Source organism: Pipistrellus kuhlii, unplaced genomic scaffold (assembly GCF_014108245.1).
Source record: "Pipistrellus kuhlii isolate mPipKuh1 unplaced genomic scaffold, mPipKuh1.p scaffold_m20_p_2, whole genome shotgun sequence".
Lineage (NCBI taxonomy): Eukaryota > Metazoa > Chordata > Mammalia > Chiroptera > Vespertilionidae > Pipistrellus > Pipistrellus kuhlii.
In genome coordinates, this window is record NW_023425515.1 from 101,622,311 (window position 1) to 101,646,143 (window position 23,833).

The window sequence follows — 23,833 nt, forward strand, 5'->3', positions numbered from 1 at the left end:
CATCTGGGTGCCCAGCATGCACCTGCCTGTTTCCCTCATCCCACCTCTGGTGTCTCCTAGCGGTCAGCCCTCACCAATGCATCACCAGCTAGACAGGTGCTCACTGGCAGCAATTTCTCATCTGTGCACCACTCTGCTCTCCCTGCTGAGAGAACAGCAGATATGAGACGTGATTCCAGTATATCATAGGAAATAAAATGTACCTCTGTTTTAGGTATTTGAAAAGCTGATGCTGCTGAACCCGGGAATAGAAGCAGAACAAATACTAATGTCACCCAACTCATTTATAAAGCTTCAGACAAACAGGTACACAATTGGTTTTTAGCAAGGTCATGAATCTGTGCTTGCTTGGTCCAGTAACTTGTTTATCGGAGTTGTCAGCAGCTGTGGCTGCCTGGGGTACACTGGGCATCTTTCTTGGCATTGCCTTTTAAATGGGTGTGGCCTCACATTTCTCCTTCTCTCTGTGTGGACATCCCCGTTCTTCCTCATCACTTAGACCTGCAGGCCCTCTTCTCCTCCTCGTGGCCCAGAAACTGTCTGCTGCTGAAATCCAGTACTTCAAAGGGGGGAAAACACCAACTTAGAAGTGTTAAATTTTCCAAATCCTGTGTATCTTCAACACTTGCCACTCAAAGTGTAGTCCACAAACCTGCATGGCATCAACTGGGATCATGTCAAAATGCAAATCTCAGGTCCTGGCGTGTTCAAATCCCAGTCAAGGGCATATATCTAGGTTGCAGGTTCAATCCCTGGCACAGATTGGGTCACGTGCTAGAGGCAGCCAATCAATGTTTCTCTCACATTGATCTTTTTCTCTCTTTTTCTTTCTTTCTCACTCTTTCCTCTTCCTAACTCCATTCCTTCAACTCTCTCTAAAAAAATTCAGTGGGGCCGGCCAGTGTGGTTCCATGGTTGAGCGTTGACCTATGAACCAGGAGGTCAGGGTTCGATTCCTGGTCAAGACACATGCCCAGATTGTGGGCTTAATCCCCAGTAGGGGGCATACAGGAGGCAATCAATTAGTGATTCTCTCTCATCATTGATGTTCCTCTCTCCCTTCCTCTCTGAAATAAATAAATAAATAAATAAATAAATAAATAAATAAATAAATTATATATATATATATATATATATATATATATATATATTTTTTTTTTTTTTTTTTTTTTTTTAATCAATTGTGGGGGAGAGGAGAGAGAAGAAAATGTAAATCTCAGGCACCACCCCAGACTTGCACTTTAACAGGATCTTCTGGCACTGGGCATACACATTAATGTTTGAGAAACACCTTTTAAAGCATTCTGCAAAGGTAATTCCTACCTTGCATTTCAAGTGGATGCCTTTGGCAGTCATGACTTGGATTGGAATGCTGTTGCAAGATAGGGGGCAGTGAGGACCATAGGAGCACTTACATGTTCCATGAAACACATACACATGGTATTCATTCAACCAGATTTTCTAAATGCTAGGCTGTGTGCCAGACTCCAGGAACAGAGGTGGATGACACACGGTGTCCTTAAGGAATCTGTTGGGGAAAAGGTAGCATGATAAGAGCTACGATGAAATGAAGTTTCATGTTCAAGCCACAACCCACAGACGGGCCTTCCATGTGAAGAGTTAGGGAAGACATGTCACAGAGATGCTTGAGCTGGATTTGAAGGATGCATAGGAGTTCTGCAGGTTAAGAGGAGAAGCTGATGAAGGGGTTGAAAGTTGAGGCAGAGTTTGTTTTAAGTCCTCTCAGGAGAGTCTTGGGGCTAGGGTACCACACCTTCCTTTCTTTATGGTGTTAATGAGTGTATAAGGGATGGGAATGCTGCAGGATTTGTCTTCCACTTAGTACATGATGTCAGTGGCTTCACAGATCATTTTCTGAGCAAGTAGCTCATTTCACTCTGTTTTCATCTTGAAAATAGGACATTGCTTTCTGTTCACGCTATTTGCAGGGTGATTGGACTGCCTTCGGGTTCTTCCTACTCAGAGCTCCTCTCTCCTTTCTGCCACACCAGGCTGAAATTTTACAGTAAATGCCCCATGTGGCTGATGAAAGAAAATCAGCCCTTGTGGTGTCTGTTTCCCTGTTGACTGGCCATGTGAAGTGCTGTTTTTGGAAGAGTGGGAAAAGATAATTTCCTTGGAAATTTTGGTTTTCCAAATCAGGTTTCCTGTTAATGACTAAAGAGGCAGGCTGCCCACATGTAAACAGCTCTGTTTTGTTTTCCAAAGGGATGGCACAGCATCTCTGAGCTACCGTGTCCTGAATGGGCTCGAGAAGGTTCCCATCGTGCACATTAATGAAAAAGGCTTCCTGGTGTCAGGGTCCACTATTGGGACTTCTACCATTGAAGTGACTGCCCAAGAGCCTTTTGGGGCCAACCAGACCATCATTGTTGCAGTAAAGGTAGGGTCCCATTATTCTCCTTTTTAGAGTAATAAAAGCAGTAGTGCGGAGGTAATATTTATCCCCTTGCAGGTATAAAAAAGTGAATATATTCCTCTGCAGCTGAGAAATCTTATGAAGAATTTATTTCAGAATAGCCAGGGGCAAAGGTCGCAGGTAAAAAGCTACAGCATCTTCTGTCCAAGCCAGAGGTCTTTAGAAATTATAGAGTGCAATGAGCTTGTTCATAATTGGGGAAACTGAGGTGCAGCACAGTCCTGTGATTTGCTAGAACTGGCACCTCAGGATCTGGATTGGGCAGCCGGTACCTGGCACATGTTAAGTGTCACTAAACCATGACCCACAGTTCATTACATGACACCGATAGCAGCCTGGAGAAGTAGGTGATATGTTTTATGGGTAAGAAAACCAGGATCCAGAGTGAAATTGAGTTTCTCAAGATCACAGTGGTTGAGAGTCAGTCTGGGTACTGACCTTCCTCGGCCTGGCTCAGGTTTGTGTCCCTGGTCACATCATAGTGCCTCCCGGGTCCCACTTTAGTTAGGGGAATTTCTCCTTGAATATCCCTGGGGTTTATCTTAATGTGATATATTTCTTATCTCATCACTGCCATCTCTAAATCCTAGATAACAGGAAGTGCATGACCTTTTTATGTTTAAATTTCCCCTGGGTTGCAGGCCTACTTTCTTAAGTAATGTCTCTTTGTTTCAAGGTGAGTGCCTGGCAGCAAAGCTGCACCCCAGTTTCTGAGTTAAGTGTAAGTGACTTCCACCAGCTGTGTACCAGTCACTGCACCTTTGAACGCTATCAAAGAAGTCAGGCCTTTGGGGAGCCAGCTTTTGTTCAGGGTAGATTTCACCTGGAATTAGAGAAGCAAGACTGATCTTTACTGAGCTCAGGTTCTTGGGCTCCCACTCCCAAACCTCATCATTCTCTCTTTTCCCCATCGGTCCTTTCCCTGGAGCAGCTTCAGGTATGCAGTGTCTCCACTCAACACTGCCTCTACAACACAAGCAGGCAGCATTTCTACTTTAAATGCCATAGAGCCTGGGCTTCTGAGGACAGAACAGTCAAAGTCCAGGATATCTTTGCAATGTGAATAATGATCTAATTTTTCGAAGTCATAGATTTTAACTTTGTGGGTTAAGTTGGATCACTGTGTAGGGACATGGGAACCTTGTCACTAGATTGGGACACTGGGGAGCAAGGCCTTTGTTCCTTGTTGGTCGGCCCTCCAGTCCTCCCTGAGATGGGGACCAGCTAGGGACAAGCATCTTCTTCTTGGGATGTGGGTTCACCAACACAGTAGTTGCCGTATCTGCTTATTGTCCTTAAGGTGGCTCCGGTGTCTTACCTGAGGGTCTCCCTGAGCCCTGCCCTGCACACCTGGAACAATGAGGCTCTGGCTGCCCTGCCTTTGGGAATGACTGTGACCTTCACTGTTCATTTCCATGACAACTCCGGAGATGTTTTCCATGCTCACAATTCTGTCCTCAACTTTGCAACTAACAGGTAGGATGTGGGTGCTGCTCTTTTCTCATGCAAAGTTATGTCTTGATTGTATCTACATTTAATTTGTAGTTGTAACTGTTGACAACACGAAGAAGCTAATGGCATTGAAAGAAAAGTTTTGTTAGAGTTTCTAGGAAGAGGGTGTATGCCTATCTCAAAGAGCCACCAGAGGAAGCACCAGGCGTGGCCCAGATGCAGGAGGAGTGAGGGAGTGTGGTTGGGAGCCTTTGTTTGCTCTGTGGCAGGATGTTATTGGGTGGAGCTGTTCCCTGATGGACAGGAAGCAAAACGTAAGTGTGGGGGTTTGCAGTTAGAGGGTTTATAGAAGATTTTTGTATACCTTTGAAATCTGGATGGCAAGGGAGGTGTAGACAGCCCTGTGCATGTCTTGGCTCTGTCATCCATGGATGCACAACACCAATTATGGACTCACAAAAGTTGGTCAAAGCAAGTGAGGCACACACCTTTGAGTGCTTAGGTTTTCACTGGCTGCAGGCTGAGTGCAGGCTCTTCTACTGACATCTCATTCTTCACCATGACCCATTTGCTGAGACCCAGAAAGGTCACACAGCCAGGAAGTGAGGCTTGAATACCAACTCCAAGTGTAATTCTTTTTGGATGACTCTTCGGAAATACAACTGCAGCCTCAGGCCTAATGTGTGAAGAGAGGGGCTGACTTCAGTCTAGGCCTACTAAAACTCCTGAGTCCGTGGGACAGATGGTTCTCAAGTGTGGTTTTCTGATCAGCATCATCAGCATCACTGGAGAACTCTTAGAAATGATACTGCCAGGGCCCAATGATCTTTATTTTAATGAGGCTTCTACAAGACCATAAAGATTGAGCACTACCCTAGGGGGATGTAGTCCCAGCTCAGAGGAGGAAAGAACACCATCAGACAAATAGGGTGGGATAGGCCTGGGAAGTTCCAGGCAGCACTGGAGCGGGGGCACGGAAAACAGTCCAGGCTCTGATGACCATTGCAGCCTGGCCTTTCTAGGTGACCTGCAACAAATGTATCCCCTATTGCTAAGACACGCAAGGCCAGACTCTGGAGGTATGGCATAGTGGGAGAACCTGGGTTTAGAGTGAGATCCGGTTTAGCCCATCTATGTTCTTTATGGGGCGTGTGAGCTTGGGCAAGGCAGGTCATCTCTCCAGACCTCTTTTTCACACCTGTCAAGAGGGGAATATGGCAACTGAGGCTGTGGGTGTAAGGGCCTCTGCCAGCTGTGGAATTTCACACACACAGTATGGACATGTTAGTCTGGGGTGCAGGCTGCCCTGTAGGAGGTGGAGCCAGGTGTGGCAGTCCCTAGCTACATGCAGAAGCCACACTGGCCCTTTGGTAGTAGGATCCTCTCTCTAAGAGAGCAGTCAGGCTCAGGAGTCAGAAGATATGGCAGAAGGAAGTGATGAGGCCAGGGCCTTAACCCACAGCCTCCCGGTCCAAGCCTTCGCACTGCACAACACTGGCTGGTGTCGATTGAACTGTTGCCAGGCACTAGCCTAAGCACTTGTCGCTGCTCATCTGGTTTGGTGCTCATATCAAGCCTGTGACAAGGATTCATTCTTATGCACATCTTACAGATGAGAGTGCAGGGGGTACTTTACTTGTTCAAGCCACATCACAAGGGGCAGTCTGTGCCTCCCCAGGACACGCCCACTTCCTGTCGAAAGCACTCTGAAGGCCACTTTTCTCTCTAGGCCTCTCCTTTTCCTTCCATAGTGTTGGTGGTGTTGCAGCTGCTCCTGGCTGAGGCTGCAGGTTCCTCCAGAAGATGAGGTGAGGGCAAGCTTGTTGGGCCTGTGGTGCTTTCTTTCCCAGAGCACCTGCTAGGTGGCCGGGCCTCAGAGTGATATCTGGGGCTGTTGCTCAGCAAAAAGCATTGCCCAGCCGAGGACTTGATGCTGCATGTCTCCTCGAGTCAGGGCTCTTTCCTGATATTGACAGCCCTCGTATCCCTTCTGTGCCTAGAGACGAGTTTGTGCAAATCGGGAAGGGCACAACCAACAACACCTGCATCATCCGCACCATCAGTGTGGGCCTGACGCTGCTCAGTGTGTGGGACACAGAGCACTCAGGTCTCTTCGACTTTGTCCCATTGCCCGTCCTACATGCCATCTCTCCGGAGCTGACTGGAGCGGTGGTGGTGGGGGACATCCTCTGTCTGGCCACTGTTCTGGTCAGCCTAGAAGGTAAGAGAGACACTGGCTAAAGGCAACCCTCCCTTGTGAGACACGGGCCCTCAAAAAGATGGGAGTGGTCTCCTTGGAGGTGCTCAGCTTCCTGCTGTGGGAGACCTACAAATAGAATCTGGATAATGCTCTAGAACATGAGTCAGAAGACTACCACCTTGGGCCACAGCCAGCCTGCTGCCTGTCTTTTGCAAATAAAATTTTATTGGAACTCAGCAACACCCATTCATTTACTTGTTGTCAGTAGCCATTTTCACCCAACTTTCAGTTTGGATGGTGGCATTGGAGACCTTTGGGCACACATAGCCCTAAATATATGGCCCTTTGCCACCCCTGCCCGAAGCAGCTCTGTCCAGGAGTATTCTGGCAGCGCGGAAGTGCCTATGTCTACACTGACTCAGTAGCCACTAGCAGGTAAACACTTGAAATGAAACTAATGCAGCCGAGGAACTGAATGTTTTGTTTGGTTAGTTTTATGCTGGCAGCTATTGTGTGGCCAGCATGCCTCTAGAAGGAAACCTAAGCAAAGAATAGCTATTGGGCAAGTTTAGTGACTTCCAAATTTCAGCCTTTCCCATGCCACCTGTACATTTATGCAATTATCGATTAAATTTTTTTAAATGGCTATTTTTTCTTTTACCTAATTAAATTCCTTTTAAAAGGAAGATAAACACTGCCTCTAAAGAAAAGCAAATATAAGTTGCCATAAATAGGCTGTAGTTGTTCAGTTTTTAATTTTATCCTATATAAGAAAAGCCTAATATCCAAATTGACCAAACAGCAGATTGACCAGCAGAATGACCGGTCACTATGACATGCATTGATCACCAGGGGCAGACACTCAACACAGGAACTGCCCCTAGTCCGCAGGCCCCAGGCCAACCAAAGGGGGTGCCACAGGGGCCCCTACTTGCCCCGTCAGTTGCTCCACAAAGGGAGACAATCAGGGGGGGGGGGGGGGGGGGGGCAGCGGAGTTGATGAGCAGGCACCAGGCTGGCCAACGTGGATGCCAATGGGCATCTGTTGATTGTCCACTGGGGGCCCCACAGATCAGTCATGATCATTGGCCAGCCTAGGGACCCTACTCGTACATGAATTTCGTGCATCGGGCCTCGTTTATTATATAAATAGGTGAGGTGGGGTTTGGCAGGTGTGTCAGATGTGGGAAAGATAGGTGACATCTGGGACTTTCCTCCCTAGGTCTTTCTAGTTTATTATATAACGAGGCCCGGTGCATGAATTCATGCACCAGTGGGATCCCTCGGCCTGGCCTGTGGGATCAGGCTGAAACTGGCTCTTTGACATCCCCCAAGGGGTCTGGATTGCGAGAGGGCACAGGCCAGGCCAAGGGACCCCACCAGTGCACAATCGGGGCCAGGGAGGGATATGGGGAATTGACCAGTCAGGGAGGGACCACAGGAGGGCTCCAGGTATGTCCAGCCCATCTTGCTCAGTCCCAATCAGCCAGACCCCAGCAGCAAGCTAACCTATCTGTTGGAGCATCTGCCCCCTGGCGGTTAGTGCACATGGGAGCAGTTGAGCAGCTTTAGCATATCATTAGCATATTACGCTTCGATTGGTTGAATGGGCAACCTGACACTTAGGATATCAGGCTTTTATATAGGATGTGATTAACTTTTAATTAAGAAATACTGTCTTTTGACAGTTCTTAGCCTGACACCTGCTTTGTTTGGTCAAAAGGGACTGATAAATAATGGGGGCCAGGGACAGTGCTGTGGAGAAGAGCATGTAGAGGATGGGGCCTGGAAGGCCAGCACCCAGGTTATCTCAGGACAGGGGGGGGGACCGCGGGGGGATGGGAGGGGCCCAAGGATCCTTCTTGGCAGGGCTACAGTTGTTCAATATGCAGGTGTGGTAGAACTTGCTGGTGGTTCCAGGTGGCTGCAGCCAGGAACAAGAGGGGAATGGGTGAGCCAGGCTGCAGAGGCAGGCAGAGCACAGTTTCTATCCTGAGAGAGATGAGATGTGGAGTGTGGGGCAGGACAGCGTGAAGACTGGCACAATCGCCAGGTGAGGTGGGGTTTGGCAGGTGTGTCAGATGTGGGAAAGATAGGTGACGTCTGGGGCTTTCCTCCCCAGGGCTCTCTGGAACCTGGAGCTCCTCAGACAACAGCATCCTCCACATAGACCCCAAGACGGGAGTGGCCGTTGCCCAGGATGCAGGATCTGTGACGGTTTACTATGATGTTGCTGGGCACCTGAGAACCTACAAGGAGGTGGGTTTCAAGGACACACATGGCTCAGTGGCCTGAGAGGCATAGCTGAACTTCTTGGGGTGGAACTTTCAGTTTTCAGTACTGAATGATTCTCTTTTCTCTAAGAAATAACTGTCAGTGTCTTGGGAGGCAGTCAAGCTCTGGGAGTGATAAGTTTGGGGTCTGCCACCCACTTCTGGGATTGTCTTTTCATTTCCGGCCTCTGTCTCGCCATGTTAAAATGGTGTGATGATGAGAGGCAATCTCCTGGGGTTGTTCCTTCTCCCATTTGATTCACGAAGTGCCTGGAAAAGCAGGAATGCCCTGTCGGGTATTTCTTGGGCATTGTGGCTGTAGGCAGGCCAGCCTAATGATTTTGGCAAAGTTAAACTTCCTCCAGCAAGTGGCCTTTTGAGTCTTTCTGGAGACGAACAAAACTGCTCTCTCTTCTGTTTGTCTCCAGTTGAGAATGAATCAGTGAGAGCATCTGGTTGCACCCCAGTGTATCCCTAGAGCCAGTCTGCCTGTATGAACTCCAGCAGCATCACCCAGGAGTTTGCCCGTTAGTGCTGCAACTCTGCAGTTTGGGCCAGCTGGGTGCAGGGAGAAGCACCTGGGGACTAATAAAGCCATGCTCTCCTGGAATGAGCTACTTAGAATGGTCAAGGGTGGGGAGCTGGGGAAGGAATGCTGACAGAGGGAGCATGGCATGGACAAAGGTGTGCAGGGTTCAAGATCCCAGTCCTGGTGGCTGGAATATAGGATGTGGGGGAATGGAGGCTTGCATTGGGATTAGATCATGAACTGCATTAGTTTCCATGGAGTGGTTAAGTATGTAAGCTCTGGGGCCAGGCTGCCTGAGTTTAAATCCCAGCTGGACCACCCGCTGAGAGGCTGTGAGACCTTGGATAAGTTATTTAATCTTCCCATGCCTCAGTTTTCTTATTTGTAAAATGGGGTTGCAGAATAATGAGTTAATATGTGAGAAGCACTTAGAATGGTACTCAGCATGTAGCAGATGCTCAGTAGGTATTAGCTGTACTGTTACTATTCCAGGGTAAAGAGATTGAAGCTTATACTAGGTGCAGTAGGGGTTCATCAGGGATTTTTTAATCAAAGAGTGACATGGATCAACGGTAAGTGTTGGAACCATCACTTGGTGCCCAACAGAGTGTAAGAGCCCAAGAGAGGAGGAGTAGCTGCAAAGTAAGCAGCCAGGAGACCAAAGATGGGCCCCCAGCTGGCACCATTGGGTGGGCAGAAACTAAGATGACTTTGGAAGAGATTCAGGAGGTAGGGTCATCAAAGTTTGGTGACTTTAAAAGTAGGTGATGAGGGAGAAGGAGGTATTGGGGATGACTCCCCAGGGTCTGGCTTGGGTGATGAGATAGATGGTCCTTTGCTGTGAGAAGGGAGCATAGAAGGGGAGGACAGTTGGGGGAAGATGATGAGTGACTTTGGGGCATGATGAGTTTGAGCTCCTTCAGGTGGGCCTCAGGGGGATGCAGCTGGGTATTTGTGTCTGGAGCTCCAGGGCAAAAAACTGGAAATGGAGATGGAGTTTATAGCACAGAGATGGGTCTTGAAGACTTGAATGTGGGTGGGAACAGGCAGGGCACACCAGACAACAGGGGAGTGGGGTTGAGGCCCTGGCCCTATCTCCAAAATGCTGAAAGATTAACCAAATGTATGAACAGAGAAGTGGTGATACCTATCACAGGAGCCAAAATCCACAGCCCATACCAGACTGATGACCACTTCAGGCCTGCTCTTTAGCACCCTGCTCCTGTTCAATGGGAGAGCACTGAGCTACGGAGTCTGACCTATTCCAGCACATCATTTAAGCTTTGAACCTTGGTTTTATCACCTGTGAAATGGACAGTCCCTGCATCCCAGGTCACAAGTTGAGATAAAAGTGCTGCACTCAGTGAAGTTCCCCTGGCTTCCTTCTAGCTAGTAGTTGGCATCCCTCAAAGGATTCAAGCCCATCACATCCACCCTGTCCAGAACAGCTTCCAGGATGTCACAACCTTCAAAGTGATGGTCACCGTGGGAGACAGAAGCTCTAACCTGAGAGGTAGGGAGTGAGCAGGACTCGGGTGGTCTGGGTAGGGCTTTGCCAGACTCCAGGAGTGGGAAGGGGGCTTCTTATGCCCCTATATTGGGGTTTCGTGTGCTCTTCCTACTCAAATGCTTACCAGCTCCAGAGAGAACATTTAACCCCAGATGGCCTGCTCCTTTCAGTGTTTTAGAAATCTTGAGTGATCCGCAAGCAGAAGTCGTGAAAATAATCTTCCTAAAAGAGCCTGGCACCCAGAAACTGTGTTTCTTAGCTGGAATGATACTTCAGCCCTAGGGCAGCAGATACAGAAAGCCACAATGACCACCACTAATCCCAGAAAGAAATGGCTTAGCAGGCCTCATCCCAAACGTGGCATTTTGTGAATACCTGTCCCAAGTTACACACAGAACATCCCATCCCATCCCCTGCTCATGAAAGCTCTGGACAGCAGCATCCAGAAGTAAATACATCAATTAGGTTTTGTGGTGTGTTTTTTTAAGTTAGATGGAATTAATCAGAACTGTTTTTATTCTAATTAATGAGACATCTTTATTGCATCTCTTTCTACCTCGGTGCCAGTGAGCAAAGGGGAACTTTTGCCCTCCTGATGTCCAGATATCAATTACCCATTTTCCCCACTGACAGGAACAGACACATGTTAGCGGGCCTGACAGATCCACATCCCATGCCCCTAGACCCACGCTCTAGAACAAATGCTGAAATTCTGTTCTGAAATTGCCTGAGATTCAGAATGATCCCTATCCTCTATAAAACTTGTCCTTAGCTTTTATAAACCATGACACCTAATAATCCTAAATAATCCTAAATAATGCCTTTACTGCACCTGGGGCCCTAAGCTGCACCCTGAGTCAGCTTGATCTGCAGTCTGCTGTTCACCATTCTGTCACCTTGTTCTGTCATCTTTGAAGAACCCTAGGGGCTCTTCTTAGAAGGCATTTGGGGTGCAGGTGCCATTTTGTGGCCTGGCTAGCCTCCATGTGCCTGTCTCCCTGCTCCCTCATCTTGGGGCTCTTCAGGGCAGGTGTAGAGGCCTTGATGGGCCAGGTGTGGTGATCGGCAGGCCTGGCCCGGCCCTTCTTAACCTCTCCCCATCTCTAGGTGAGTGTTCTGTGGCCCAGGTGGAAGTCATCAAGAAGCTTTGTCCGGAATCCCTCATCAGCTGCCAGGTCCAGTTCAAGCAAGATGTCCTCAATGTACCGGCCTATGACGTGTTCACTATAGAACCAGCATTCGATGCAGCCCTAGGTAATTCTCCAGGGGTTGAAAGTGGAAATAATTTGCACAGAGGGTTTGCCTTCAGTGCATTTGACTCACTATGGCTATCTGTCTAGAGGAGCAGTCTTTCAGGAGGATTGATGCTGTCACTCTGCCTCTGTGGTTCATTGTATTCCTGTGCTGGGTCATGGCTATTTTCAGCAACCACCTACTCCAGCAGACAGGACATGATTCAAAGTTGGAAACCCTGAGCTCGATTACTTTTTGCTCTTCCCAGCTCAGAGCCTATAAGTGTTGAGATTGCATGCCTCCATAAAATGGGGAGGGTGGCACCTGCTTGCTCTACCTGCAGGTCAAGACTCTGAGAGGAGCAAACCAGAGAGAGATAGAACGTCCTTATTGAATAATCAAGGGCCATGCAATGTGTCAATAATTAGAGCTATGGAACTGAAGACCGGCATCATAGGCAGGAGTGGCTACCTGCCTTAGGTGTGCTGGCCAAATCATGTTGAGCATCACCTCCCAGGTCTCAAAAAAGGGGTACGTCCCTAGGGTGCAGTGAGGGTTCAAGGGATAATTCCTGCTACATGCCACACATATCCTGAGTCCCCTATGGTAGCTGCCAGTGTTATGATGATGACTGTTGATGACCAGTGAGCATTTTTCAGTTCTTTCAAAGAATATGCAGCCCAATCTTACTTAGGAGAAGTTAGCAGGTCATAAGCTCAGTTTGCAGCTCCCAGTGGCTTAGGATAGGGGCTTCCTCTTCTTGCACTCACTCTGCAACTCTGTCCCTCTGGTTGCAACACCAAAGCATTTTTGGCACCCAAGCCACTGTCTGAGAAGAGGACATACATCATGAGAGCACACATGTGTGCTAAGCTCAGGGCTTAGTTCAGAGTAGGCACCCAGCAGTCCCAGGCCCTGGCTACTCAAAGACACAGCCCCAAGGAGAGTGATGTTATTGGCACTTGACCTGGAGAAGCAGTAACCACAAAAACTGACTCATCTAGGGGTGTTTAGCTGACATAGGCATGGGAGGACTCCTCTAGGGGCACTTGGCTGGCATGCACATTGAAGGGATCCTAACCCAGGTTCAGGTTTGAGGTTCAGGATGCTTTCCAAGGCATCGCTTAAAAGTGTCTGTTTAGCTCATTATCTCTCTGGGTCAGGCATGAAGGACTGGTGATACCAAATAATCCTAACTAATGCCTTTACAAAACTTCTTACTGCACCTGTGGCCCTAAGCTGCACCCTGCAGCCCAGTGTTGGTGATGCAGTCTGCTGTTCACCATTCTGTCACCCTGTTCTGAGCCAGGCTGGCTGGGCCCACCTGCAGAACTGGACCAGGTGTTTCTGCCCTAGAGAGCATCAATCCAATGGGGATCTGAGTAGAAGAGGATACTGAAACAGTGAGGGAGAGTGGTGGGCATTAAAAGGGTATTCAATGGGCTGAAGACACTGATGAAGGACTTCCCAGGAGGCCCTAGGAGGAAGTGACACCTCACCTGGGCTCTAAAGGATGAGTTGGAATTCTCCAGTTAAAAAAGCAGGGGAAAGAAATAGCATTAGAGCATGGGTGGGAAAAGGGACAAAGTGAAACACCCTTGTCTCCACAGGACGGTACCTATGTTCGGTCATGATGCACAGACTGACAGACAAGCAGCTGAAGCACCTGAGCATGAAGAAGACAGCACTGCTGGTCACAGCCTCCCTCCGGGGCAGCCACTTCTCTGGAGAACAGGTTGGGGTTGAGGTGCCCTTCAGCCCAGGACTGTACACTGACCAGGCTGAAATCCTTTTGAGCAACCATTACACCAGCTCTGAGGTCAAGGTCTTTGGTACCATGGAGATTCTGGAGAACCTGGAGGTAAGTGGCATCAACACACAAGCCTAGGGCATGAGGAAGGACCAGGAGACAGAGAGGGCTAAGTGGTACATGGAAATCCTACATCACCTCTTTTTAAAATTAAAAATAAGAAAATGTCTAATACTCTTATCCTTTTATTCCCATAGCACTATTGGTCTCTATTAGCCTATATAATTGTATTGATTATTATTATGCCTGCTGGTCTCATCTCAGGGCAGCCAACATGGCTGAATAGAGAGAGACAGACAGGGATGTGTTGTTCATGGTGGGTCTGCTGGGCCCTGGGATTGAGCTCCTAAAAATCCACCATTATTTGGGCTCCAGACTACTTCCCTTGAAAGTTTGTGTTTGGTGGGTGTTTGTCAGTTTAGCGTGTTTAAAAGAGCACTTGACTAGAATTCAATGATGAGGACCTCTCCTTGCCTTACAAACAGCTCCACGGTCTACAGTGTGCTCCTCCCCTAGCTTGGCAGGTGGTGTGCTTTCAGGAATGCCCAGGCCCCGGGAGCTGGGCAAGGTCCCCACCTCCAGCTTTACAGGAGCAGTGAGGTACTTACCTCCCACCCTGACATCTCTCCCAGGTGAAATCGGAATCCCCAGCAGTGCTGGTCTTCGAGAAGGAAAAGTCTGTGGGGCCGCCCAGCTCTATTACGTACACTGTTGGCATCTCAGACCCTGCAGCTGGCAGCCAGGGACCTCTGTCTACCACTCTGACCTTCTCCAGTCCTATGACGAGCCAAGCTATCACCATCCCAGTGACCGTGGCCTTTGTGATGGATCGCCGAGGGCCTGGTCCCTGTGAGTCATGGGACAATAGCTGGAATGGACCTGGGTGTGGAGAGATGGACTGGAGTTGCCCTGGGTGTTAGTGGAAACCTGAAAGAGTAGGGACTGGAGGAATAAAAATGCAGAATGTCCCACAAAGTGCAAGTCGTCCATTCGGGCGGTCATGCACACTGTGCTTCCCACAGTCCATTCTCCACACGGCAGCCAGAGGGAGCCTGTTAAAATGTGATTGGGTTGCACCCCTCCTACTCTCAGCATTCTGCCATGACTCCCATCTCCTTGGGAGATAAAGCCCAAGTCCCTTCAACGTCCTCTAAGGCCTCAGATGTCCTGCCCTCTTGACCCATTTATGGCTCATTTCCCCTTTGTGCACCCTGTTCCAGGAAGACTGGCCTCCTTCCTGTTTTTTGGAACATGTGCAGCTCCCAACTAAAGCCCTTGGCATTTGCTGTTCCTTCACCCTTGAATGCTGTTTTCCCCTTGGCCAAAACCCCCACTTCTTTTAAAGCTTTTCTCCAATGGCACCTTCTTCTAGAATCTGAACATCAACCCTCACTCCAAACACCCTTACCTGCACGCTTCCTCAGCACTGCTGCCAGCTGCGAGCCTGCAGTAGCTGCTGCCATTGAGTAGTGATTGTTGCCGTCTCCCCACTGGAAGTATGTGAGGACAGCACTTAGAACAGGCCCCTCCATACAGTTAGGGTGCTCATTAGCGAACAAATGTGTTAATTCTGCACCTGTTGTGTTCCAGAGCCCATGCTGGCAGAAGCCTGAAAAACGCTCCCCCGTCCCTCCCACTACCAACCCCAGTAGAGAGATCCCAACTATAGAAAGAAGGAATGGTTCTAGAGATGGGGCAGCACACAGGGGCAGTTCCCCCTCTGCTGGGAGGAGCTGCAGATCAAAGGGCTGCTTCAGCCAAGTCTGGAAGGATGAGCAGCCGGGGCGGATTATGTAGTCAGAGACCCTGGGGCCATGTGCAGGTTTGGGGGCAGAAGCCTCAGCTCTGAGAGCAGTGGTGTCCCTATAAAGGGCCTTTGCCCTTGACCCTCCTCCACTGCTGTGGTGCTAACTCACTCTTTGGCATTTTCAATACTGCTTTGCTTTTGGGCACGGCATGGCTGATCCTGGGCAGCCCATTCCCTCCCTAACTCCCCTAAACAGGCCTGTTGTACCCTCAGCTTTCCTGCTGAGCAGTGTGGGGCCTTTCCAAGAGGAGGGCGTCTCAAGGAGGCAGACTGTCTGGAGGGACAGGGCGGTTCAGGCAGCCCAAGTGGAAGGGGTCAGAGCACGGGGAGACAGCCCCATGGACCAGACACTGCTCCTGACCTCGAGCAGGCCCTTTCTCTCTGGCCATGCACACAGACCCTCAAGGGTTCCAGGGCAGTGTGCTAAGCTGGTCTCTTCCCTGCCCACAGATGGAGCCGGCCTCTTCCAGCACTTCCTGGATTCCTACCAAGTCATGCTCTTCACGCTTTTTGCCCTACTGGCTGGGACTGCAGTCATGATCATAGGTGAGACCGGCCACATTGTGTCCCTTGGATTGCACCCCCATGCCCATCCTGCTCTAATCAGCCACGTATTCGGTCTTGCAGCTTACCACACGATCTGTGCCCCCCGGGAGTTCACCACCCCACCAGCCCTGTCCCACAGAGTCAGCCCTCAGCACAACTCCCACTGTGAGTAGCCCCCTGAAAGCCCAGGCAGTCAGAACTGGGCTGAAGAGGAGTCCTGGGGAGAAGTGGCAGTTGAGACCCTAGACGTTGTGTCTCAACAGGCATTGTGCTGGGCACAAAGGAAGGCAGCTCTGGGAGCTCATGGGAGAGAACCACGAGCTCAGACACTGTTCCTGGGTCCTGGGCCAGGAGAGCTTTTGCAGACGGAGCTGGGCAAGGTGGAGGGGCCAGTGGCAGGGAGTGCTGTCTCTGCAGCTATGCACTCTAGGCCTGGCTCCCATCTGCTGGGGCTGGGCTGATGGACTCGGAGACAAGGATCCTGGGTAGTCCTGATAAGGGATTTCCAGGTGGGCAACAACACCATTCCTCTTAACAATCCTATTGTCTCTGGTGGCACTGAAGCCCTGGAGACTGCACAATTCCAGGAGGCACCTCTCTGTGTAAGTGGTGTCCCTGAAACTGTGCAGTACCCACTCTGCACAGCTGTGCACGGCAGCCCTTGTCTCCTGATTTCCATTCAAGGGTTCTCTCCTCCACACAGGAAATCCTGACCTGTGTCTACCAACTATGTCTAGGTTCAAGGGCTCTGTGAAGTTTTTGACTGAGGACACAGTTTTGTATATAGGTGCATTTCCAGGATAGCCAGTTCCCACATGCACGCTGGATTCCAGAGTCACAGTCTCCAAGCAGGCTCCTCCTAGGTCTGCGAACTAATGCCTGTGAAAGGCATAGGATGGTCAACAGCTCACTAGTTTTGTAACTCGGGTAGGCTAACCAGAGTCGCTCACCCTTTCTAACCACCTCTACCCTCTCACCCTCCCTGGGTGGCCTTTCTACACATACCTTCTCTCCTCCCCACCCCCTCAGTTGCCCTTTCTAACACACCTCCTCACTACCTCCCCGCGCACCCCAGGTGCCCTTTCTAACCACTCCTACCCACTCACTCCGGCTGCTGGAGCCACCCCTGGGCCTTTGTATTATCTCCCTGACACCCCAACCTTCTGCTCACCTTCGAGTCTGTTCAAGTACCTTTCTCTGCCAAGGGCTGTTCCTGCACAGTTGGACAGCCCCTTCCTGCATGTACCATGGGCCAGATGCTTCTCTGTCATCCTGAGACTCTGCTGAAGGTCTGAGAGGTCAGGAGTCATACGCTAGGCCTCTCTGCATATCCAGCTGCTCTCTTTCCTTCCTAGGGTCAGCTCAGCGAGCCCCCAGTGGATTCAGTCTATGGCCCAGAGGTGCCTGGGGCACATTTAGGAGGTGCCTGGGGCGCATTTAGGAGGTGTTTGGTGACTTTTGTTCAGAGAAATCTCTGGAGTGACCCTTTCCCTGGGCTCTTGCTCACGTGTCTCTCTCTTCACCCAGATTTTGCTGCCTCATCCCCGATGCCTTCTGTTGCACTGCCTCCTGGTCGCCGAGCTAGCCCTCCCTCAGGGCTGTGGAGCCCTGCCTATACCTCCCACTAGTCATCGGGCCAGAGGCAGTCCTGCGGCACCAGCCTGGAACAAGCCCCTGATTGTTGCCCAGCCCCGGCCCAGTCCCACTGCTCATGTGTTCTAAGCTTTAGTTTAGATTGTGCTCATTGGCTGCTGCTGATACATCGGAATTTGTTTTACTTCAGTCTTGCAAAGACTTTCTGACTTGTCCCTCCCTTTATGCCTGGTTGTCTAGGGTTTCATTTTCCTAGTCTACAATCACTCCCTTCTCAGACTTCAAACAGCCAGACTCTATTTAGTAGTTGTCTGTAGATGATGCTACTGCAGTGGTCTCAGGGAAAGGTCTTTTTAATTTTTTATTTTGGGGGCTTTCCCCACCCCCACCCCCTGTGGAAGTTGCTTTTCCCCTATTCTGGCTCCTGCTAGGAAATGAGGGAAGTGAATGACAGATGCCCATGCCTGCCCCATTTACTGCACCAGAAGCCTCAGGACCACAGCAAGTGGGACCTGAGCCCACGCAGCCTCACTGGAATGCTGAGATACAGCAGGGAGTACCAGCCAGGCTGCTTTGGGCCCCTCTGTGAATAGAGGCCTAGCTTGTGAATAGACTGCTGGCCTTTGTGTTTCTTTGTTTCCTAACCTGTGGAAACATCTGGATTCAGCCTCACCTCCCTGGGGATGTCCCAGTTCTCTGTCAGCACAGGAACCTTGGAATCATCGTTAGGAAATGTCTTTGGAGTCAGGAATCTTTGTGTTCTTTTGGAGAAGCCTTCATATTCCCAAGCACAAAAACCCAGTGTTATTTGTCCCTCCTTTTGTATGACAGTCACACCTCAGCAGATCTGAGCCTCTAAAGTCAAACCTCAGCAGATCTGAGCCTCTGTCCTGCCAGCGGTTCTCCAGGCAGCTCTCCAGCAGGTGCAGCCCAGCCAGACCAGTGAGGGGCTGGGAGAAGACAAGAGGGGCTCCTTCCCAGCCCCTCACTTCCTCCGCCATGCAGCTCTCTGCCCTGCACCAGGTAGACCTAGAGGCACACCCCAGGGCTAGTCTCACGTAGGCACTGTGTGGAGTCTGGTTTGACTCTGAGATGCAGTGTGAATCCACTTCAGTCCTTTGAGGTTGGTCTGTGATTTATTTTTGTAAAGCTGGAGACAGGAAGAATTGTGCCTTGCATATTACTTGAGCTCAAACTGACAACTTGGATGTAAACAGGTATATTTCTACTTGGTTTATTTAATAAAGCTCACTATAATTTCTTAAGAGTTGTGTGATCATTGCCGGGATTACATGTGCCTGGAAGTGGCCTAGGCCCTGGTGACTGTTCTGGTTACATGGGTTTGGGAAGAAGCTCTGTTTTGCTGCCCTTGAGACTTCTGTGCTACATCTTCCTTCTCTGGCTGGCCCCCAAGGCCTCCCTTCTGCCTCAAAGGGACCAGCCGGTGGCCAGGGTATGCGGCCATGTGTCTTCCCACAACTACCAGCCCAGGACCCCATAGGTGCCTTCCTTGTAGGAGCACATGACAGCCCTACCCACACATCTGCATGTTACCGAGTGCCAACTCCGCCTTCTCTCCTCAGCACCTTTCCCTCTGCCAGCTATTCCTTTCTTCCTGCCACTCTGGCTTCCACCTCACTCTCCTGTAAGGCTAATCTTCCCAGGGTCACCAGCACCTCTGCTCAGCCAGTTCTCTCCCTGACCTCTATGGTCTGGACACTTCCCTGTTAATTCCCTGCCTTGTGGGCAACTTCTCATCTGCTGTCCCACTTTGCCTCCCCACACCCTTACCCTCTGCCTGTTGGATTGCTCTTGCCCCTCAGGGCTAGTCCTCTGCCAGCCCTTCTCCACCCCAACTCAGGTCCCTAGAGCCCCCATCTGCCTTCATAGAGCACTCACACAGATGTCTGAGAGCCCCGTGGGGCAGGACGTAGGCATGGGAACAGGTCCTGAGAGAAATGAGATAGCTGCCCAAGATCATTAGCCACCCCAAGGTTCCTCTGGTGGAGACCAGGTATCCCAACATAATTTCCTCTTCTTCCTTAGGATCCAAACCTCTGACTAAGCAGGACAAAGAGCAGCCAGCATGCACAGAAACCACCATGCCACTATGTTTTGGGGTCAGAATGTGAGCAGCAGTGTCCCATGCAGCTCACAAAATGGTCTCCCAAAGGAAGGCGGTATGCTCCTCATCTCAGCATCCCTTCCCCTGGCTGAGCAGACCTGGTGGGGTTTCCATGTAGCAAGGACAGTAGAGTCACTGGGCCATTGTAACCATGAAGCCTGCATCCCTATCCAGGACTGTCTCCCTTGACACTCATTGGCCTCATGATCAGGTGGGCCTTCATTCACAGCCAAACCTAAGTTCTCTCATTCGATGGCAATACCTAACTGCAAGCCCAGATGTCCCAGCCCTCTGTGCTCGGTGCCCCACTCCTGTAGGCCACACCCACATATCCAGTCACCTCCTGACTACTGCTCTCTTTTCACCACCATGGACGCACTTGCTCCTACATTATTGAGGTCCCCTCCTCAGGTTCTCCTCGACCCACTGCTACATCCAGTCAGTCTCCAAGTTCCCATGAATCCATCTTCTTGTCTCCTCATCTTTCTGGCTTCCCATGACTCTCAGTCCAGAGACACTCCCAGTAGGATGAGGTCATGGCCTCCCCACTGGCCTCCAACCCCAGCCTCTCCTCATTTCAACTACCCCTTCATACCCCCTGCCTTGCTGCTGACAGATCTGGTTGTTGCACCTTCCTTAAACTCTACCACAGCCCTTCCTGGGTGTGGTCCCTTCATGCCTAACTGTTCCAGCTTCTTTGTACACACTCCATAAAGTACCATTTCCCAAACAGTCTCTGCTTTACTCACTTCTGCTCTTCGTACTCAGGTGGAAACTGCCCTCCTGGCCCAATCCATCCTCCCTACCTCACACTCAGCTGGCTTTAAGATCAGACAGAGCTGGAATCAGTTCTTGGATCCACCTCTTCCCTCCTGTGCAGTCCTGTTCTGGTCTTTTACCTACACTGGGGTTGTTTTCTCCTCTGTGAAATGGGTGCAGCAGTGCCTACAAAGTTATTATAAAAACAAACAAGGAACCATGTGTGAGGCCTTTCGTTTGGGCGGTGGGTGGTGAGTGGGGTGTTCTCTCCTGGAGGAAGTGGCTGAGCTGACTCACAGGGGAAGGCAGGAGAGGGAGATAGTGAGGAATGGGCTGGGCACCATATGGAAAGCTCTGGAGCAGGGAGGAGGCCAGCTCCTGCAATTGAGAGCCCTGGGGAAAGGGATATAACTGGGTGCATAAATGATTGTGTATTAGGGGTGTCGAACTCAATCAGAGAAGGGGCCAAAATCTAAAATCCAGCCTAAATCGCGGGCCGAATGGTTTACTGAACAGTCATAAACTGTCATTGTGATGGAAACGCAGCGGAGTGCAGTGATGACAGCGCAGTGCGGGCCACATTGCAAGGCCTGGCGGGACGGATTTGGCCCGCGGGCCTTGTGTTTGACACATGTGGGTAACTGAACAAGATTTGGCTGCCTGCCACAATGAAAGCCAAACTCATGAGACGTGCTCTTGAGAGAAAAAAAAAAGTGGTTTATTAAAATGTCGAGCACCTGGGAAGGAGGGGGACTCTCGTCCCCAAGCCCATCTTTACATCTCAGTGCAGGCAAGGGTTCTTATCAGGAAGGAGAGGAAAAGCAGAAAAAAGAAATGAGGGGGAGGAGTACGTTAGCAGAGTCCATTCTGATGATTATCTTGCAATAGATCAAGCAGAGGTCAGTTTTTATCGTTGAGAATCAGCAGGTCTCCCAAAGCCAGAATCAGCTTTCTTCTCCAAAGCTCGTTCCTGTAATATGCTCAAAAAGGCTGTTAGCAATTTATGGCAGGTGGACAAACTGGGCCTTTGTTTTAAGGCATATCACCTGTTCCCTGATTTGGAGAGAAACATTGTTAATTATATGTTATTTATTCAACAATATTATTTTGTTGATTAGCATAAGATTTTATCTATCCTCTAACTGGGGAACAAGTAATAACTTTAAAACAAGTTAAGCCCTTGTTATGGCCTGCTCATGCTGACAAGCTAAATGCAGAATCTAAAAAGCCTGGCTGGCGTGGTTCAGTGGTTGAGTGTCAGCCCAGGAACCAAGAGGTTGCTGGTTTGATTCCTGCTCATGGCACATTCCTGGATTGTAGGCTCAGTCCCCAGTAGGGGTTGTGCAGGAGGCAGCTGACCAATGATGTTCCTCTCTCTCATCGATATACCTTTCTCTCTATCCCTCTCCCTTCCTCTCTAAAAATCAATAAAACATTTAAAAAATAAAAGCCCCTGTAGGCACTGTCATTACCTTGGTCCTGGTTTCCCTGACTGGAAACAGGAGGAAACTTTTTCATGAGGATTCTGTGGGGACAAAATGAACTAATAATGGAAGGTGCTAACTCCACATGTGCTGCTGTCACTGTTGGGGAAAGCTGGCACAGGGGCCCGTGAGGAAAAAGTGTTCATATAATGAAGAGACAGGTGAGCAGGGAGGGAGGATGCCCCTCCAGCCCCCTAGACCTCTGCTATTATTCCCCATGCTGTGTTGCCAATCATCTGACCCCACTTCCCTCCCCAACTGGGGTCTCCTTGAGGGTGGGAACAATCCTGATTCTATTATGTTTCCAGGACCTGGGGTACAGAAAGATATAGAAAGCATTCAACTGATGTCATATATTCAGCACAGAGTTTGCCTGGTGCACAGTTATGTTATGTGCCCTTGAGTCAGTTTTGACTCCTGGTGACCTATGAATGAGTGATGTCCACAGTGTCCTGTCCTCAGCAGCACCTACTCAGCTCCTGCAGACTTGCACCTTGGGCTTCCTTCATGGAATCCAACCATCTCATGTTGCCCTGGTTGCAAGCTTTGGGTCCCTTAGAATTTAGGAGGTGCATGCCTGTGGGAGGATGAGAATGGGGAGAGAAAGACAAGGGCATGATCCCAGGAGAGAGAGCACTCACTGGGTCCTTTGTTTTGAGAGTTTTAAAGGTTCTGAACTTAGTGGAGAATTTCAATCCTATCTAATAAAAGAGTAATATGCGAATTTACCATCACTCCAACACAAGATGGCTGACCCAATGTGTACACAAGAAGACCAGCAGAGGAGAGAAGTTGGGAGGGACTAAGCCTGCAAGAGAGGGCAATTGTGGGAGATCAGGCCAGCAGGGGAGGGCAGTTGGGCAGGACCAGGCCTGAAAGGGAGGGCAGTTGGAGGCAATCAAGCCTGCAGGGGAGGGCAGTTAGGGATGACTAGGCTGGCAAAGGAGGGAAGACGGAGGCAACTGGGCCTGCAGGGAAGGACAGTTGAGGGGGACACAGGCCTGAAGGGGAGAGCAGTTGGGGGTGACCTGGCCTGCAGGGGAGGGCACTTATGGGCAAACAGACTGGCAGGGGAGTGGTTAGGGGGTGATCAGGTTGGCAGGCAGAAGCATTTAGGGGCAATCAGGAAGGCAGGCAGGTGAGCACTTGGGAGCCAGCAGCCCAGGATTGGAGAGCATGCAGGCTGGGCTGAGGGACAGCCCCTCCCCCCCCCCCCCCGACACACACACACACACACACACACCACCATGCACTAATTTTGTGCACTGGACCTCTAGTAAAATAATAATTAACTTTCCAGGTGTGCTCTTTCAGGATCAAGGTCTCTACTGATTGGTCAGCACTAGGGCAGGTGTCATTAGTAATTGCAACTAGTCCTGGCATCACCCACGTGGTTTTGCTACTTTTCTGGGCCTGGAGGGAAAATGCAACTGAGGCCTAGATGTTATTCCTAGATAGGTGACCTGTATCTGCAATAAATTGCTGGGCCGGTTTGTTCAGTGAACTGCCTCAGTTTCCCAAAGAATTTTCCTAGCTTCTTAGCATCCTTCCTAATCTTAGCATTTGCCCAATTGATTTTTCTCTGATGATGATATGTCTTCCTTCACCTACCTTGAATGCTGCGAGCCTGACAGAGCTGGAGGACCAAGATGCACAGGTGAGAGGTCTGGGCTTTCTTCTCCCCAGAAGTGACCATCATTTTAAAGCACATTTGGGGGATGGCAGATGCATCTGCTGCCAGAAGTAGTCAGACCTCCCCAGAAGTGCATCTACAGAGCCAGGTGACACACAGTATGGTTCTGCTTTTTGTTCCCAAACTATCTAAGCAACTTGCTCTCTCTAGAGTGCCAAAAAATGCTTTTGGCACAATTTAGTGCTAAAAATATAGTATTGCATATGGATTTTTTTCTTCAGAAATCCCAAGTTTGGCCAAAAATTAAATCTTTGTGTCTCTCTCATGTGCGTGCATGTGTGTGTGTGTGTGTGTGTGTGTGTGTGTGTGTGTGTGAGATTTTCTGGAAATGTTATATCGCAAAGTCTGATGTATCAGCTAGGAGAAAACCCAGAACCTG

At 49.9% G+C, this 23,833-nt stretch overlaps 1 protein-coding gene across 2 annotated transcripts in view; it reads left to right on the forward strand.

The window, feature by feature from the left end:
* The window catches only part of NUP210 (nucleoporin 210), a 138,594-nt gene extending 119,936 nt beyond the window's left edge, over positions 1–18,658 (forward strand). For both annotated transcript variants that reach the window (XM_036445567.2, XM_036445568.2), the window contains exons 29-40: positions 215–306; positions 2,230–2,404; positions 3,741–3,916; positions 5,893–6,113; positions 8,215–8,351; positions 10,284–10,407; positions 11,512–11,658; positions 13,248–13,498; positions 14,080–14,296; positions 15,705–15,800; positions 15,882–15,965; positions 17,328–18,658. In XM_036445567.2, the coding sequence (XP_036301460.1) occupies positions 215–306; positions 2,230–2,404; positions 3,741–3,916; positions 5,893–6,113; positions 8,215–8,351; positions 10,284–10,407; positions 11,512–11,658; positions 13,248–13,498; positions 14,080–14,296; positions 15,705–15,800; positions 15,882–15,965; positions 17,328–17,428 (1,821 nt within the window). In that variant the 3' untranslated portion in view covers positions 17,429–18,658. The remainder of the gene's footprint in view (positions 1–214; positions 307–2,229; positions 2,405–3,740; positions 3,917–5,892; positions 6,114–8,214; positions 8,352–10,283; positions 10,408–11,511; positions 11,659–13,247; positions 13,499–14,079; positions 14,297–15,704; positions 15,801–15,881; positions 15,966–17,327) is intronic.
* Positions 18,659–23,833: the final 5,175 nt, after the last annotated feature.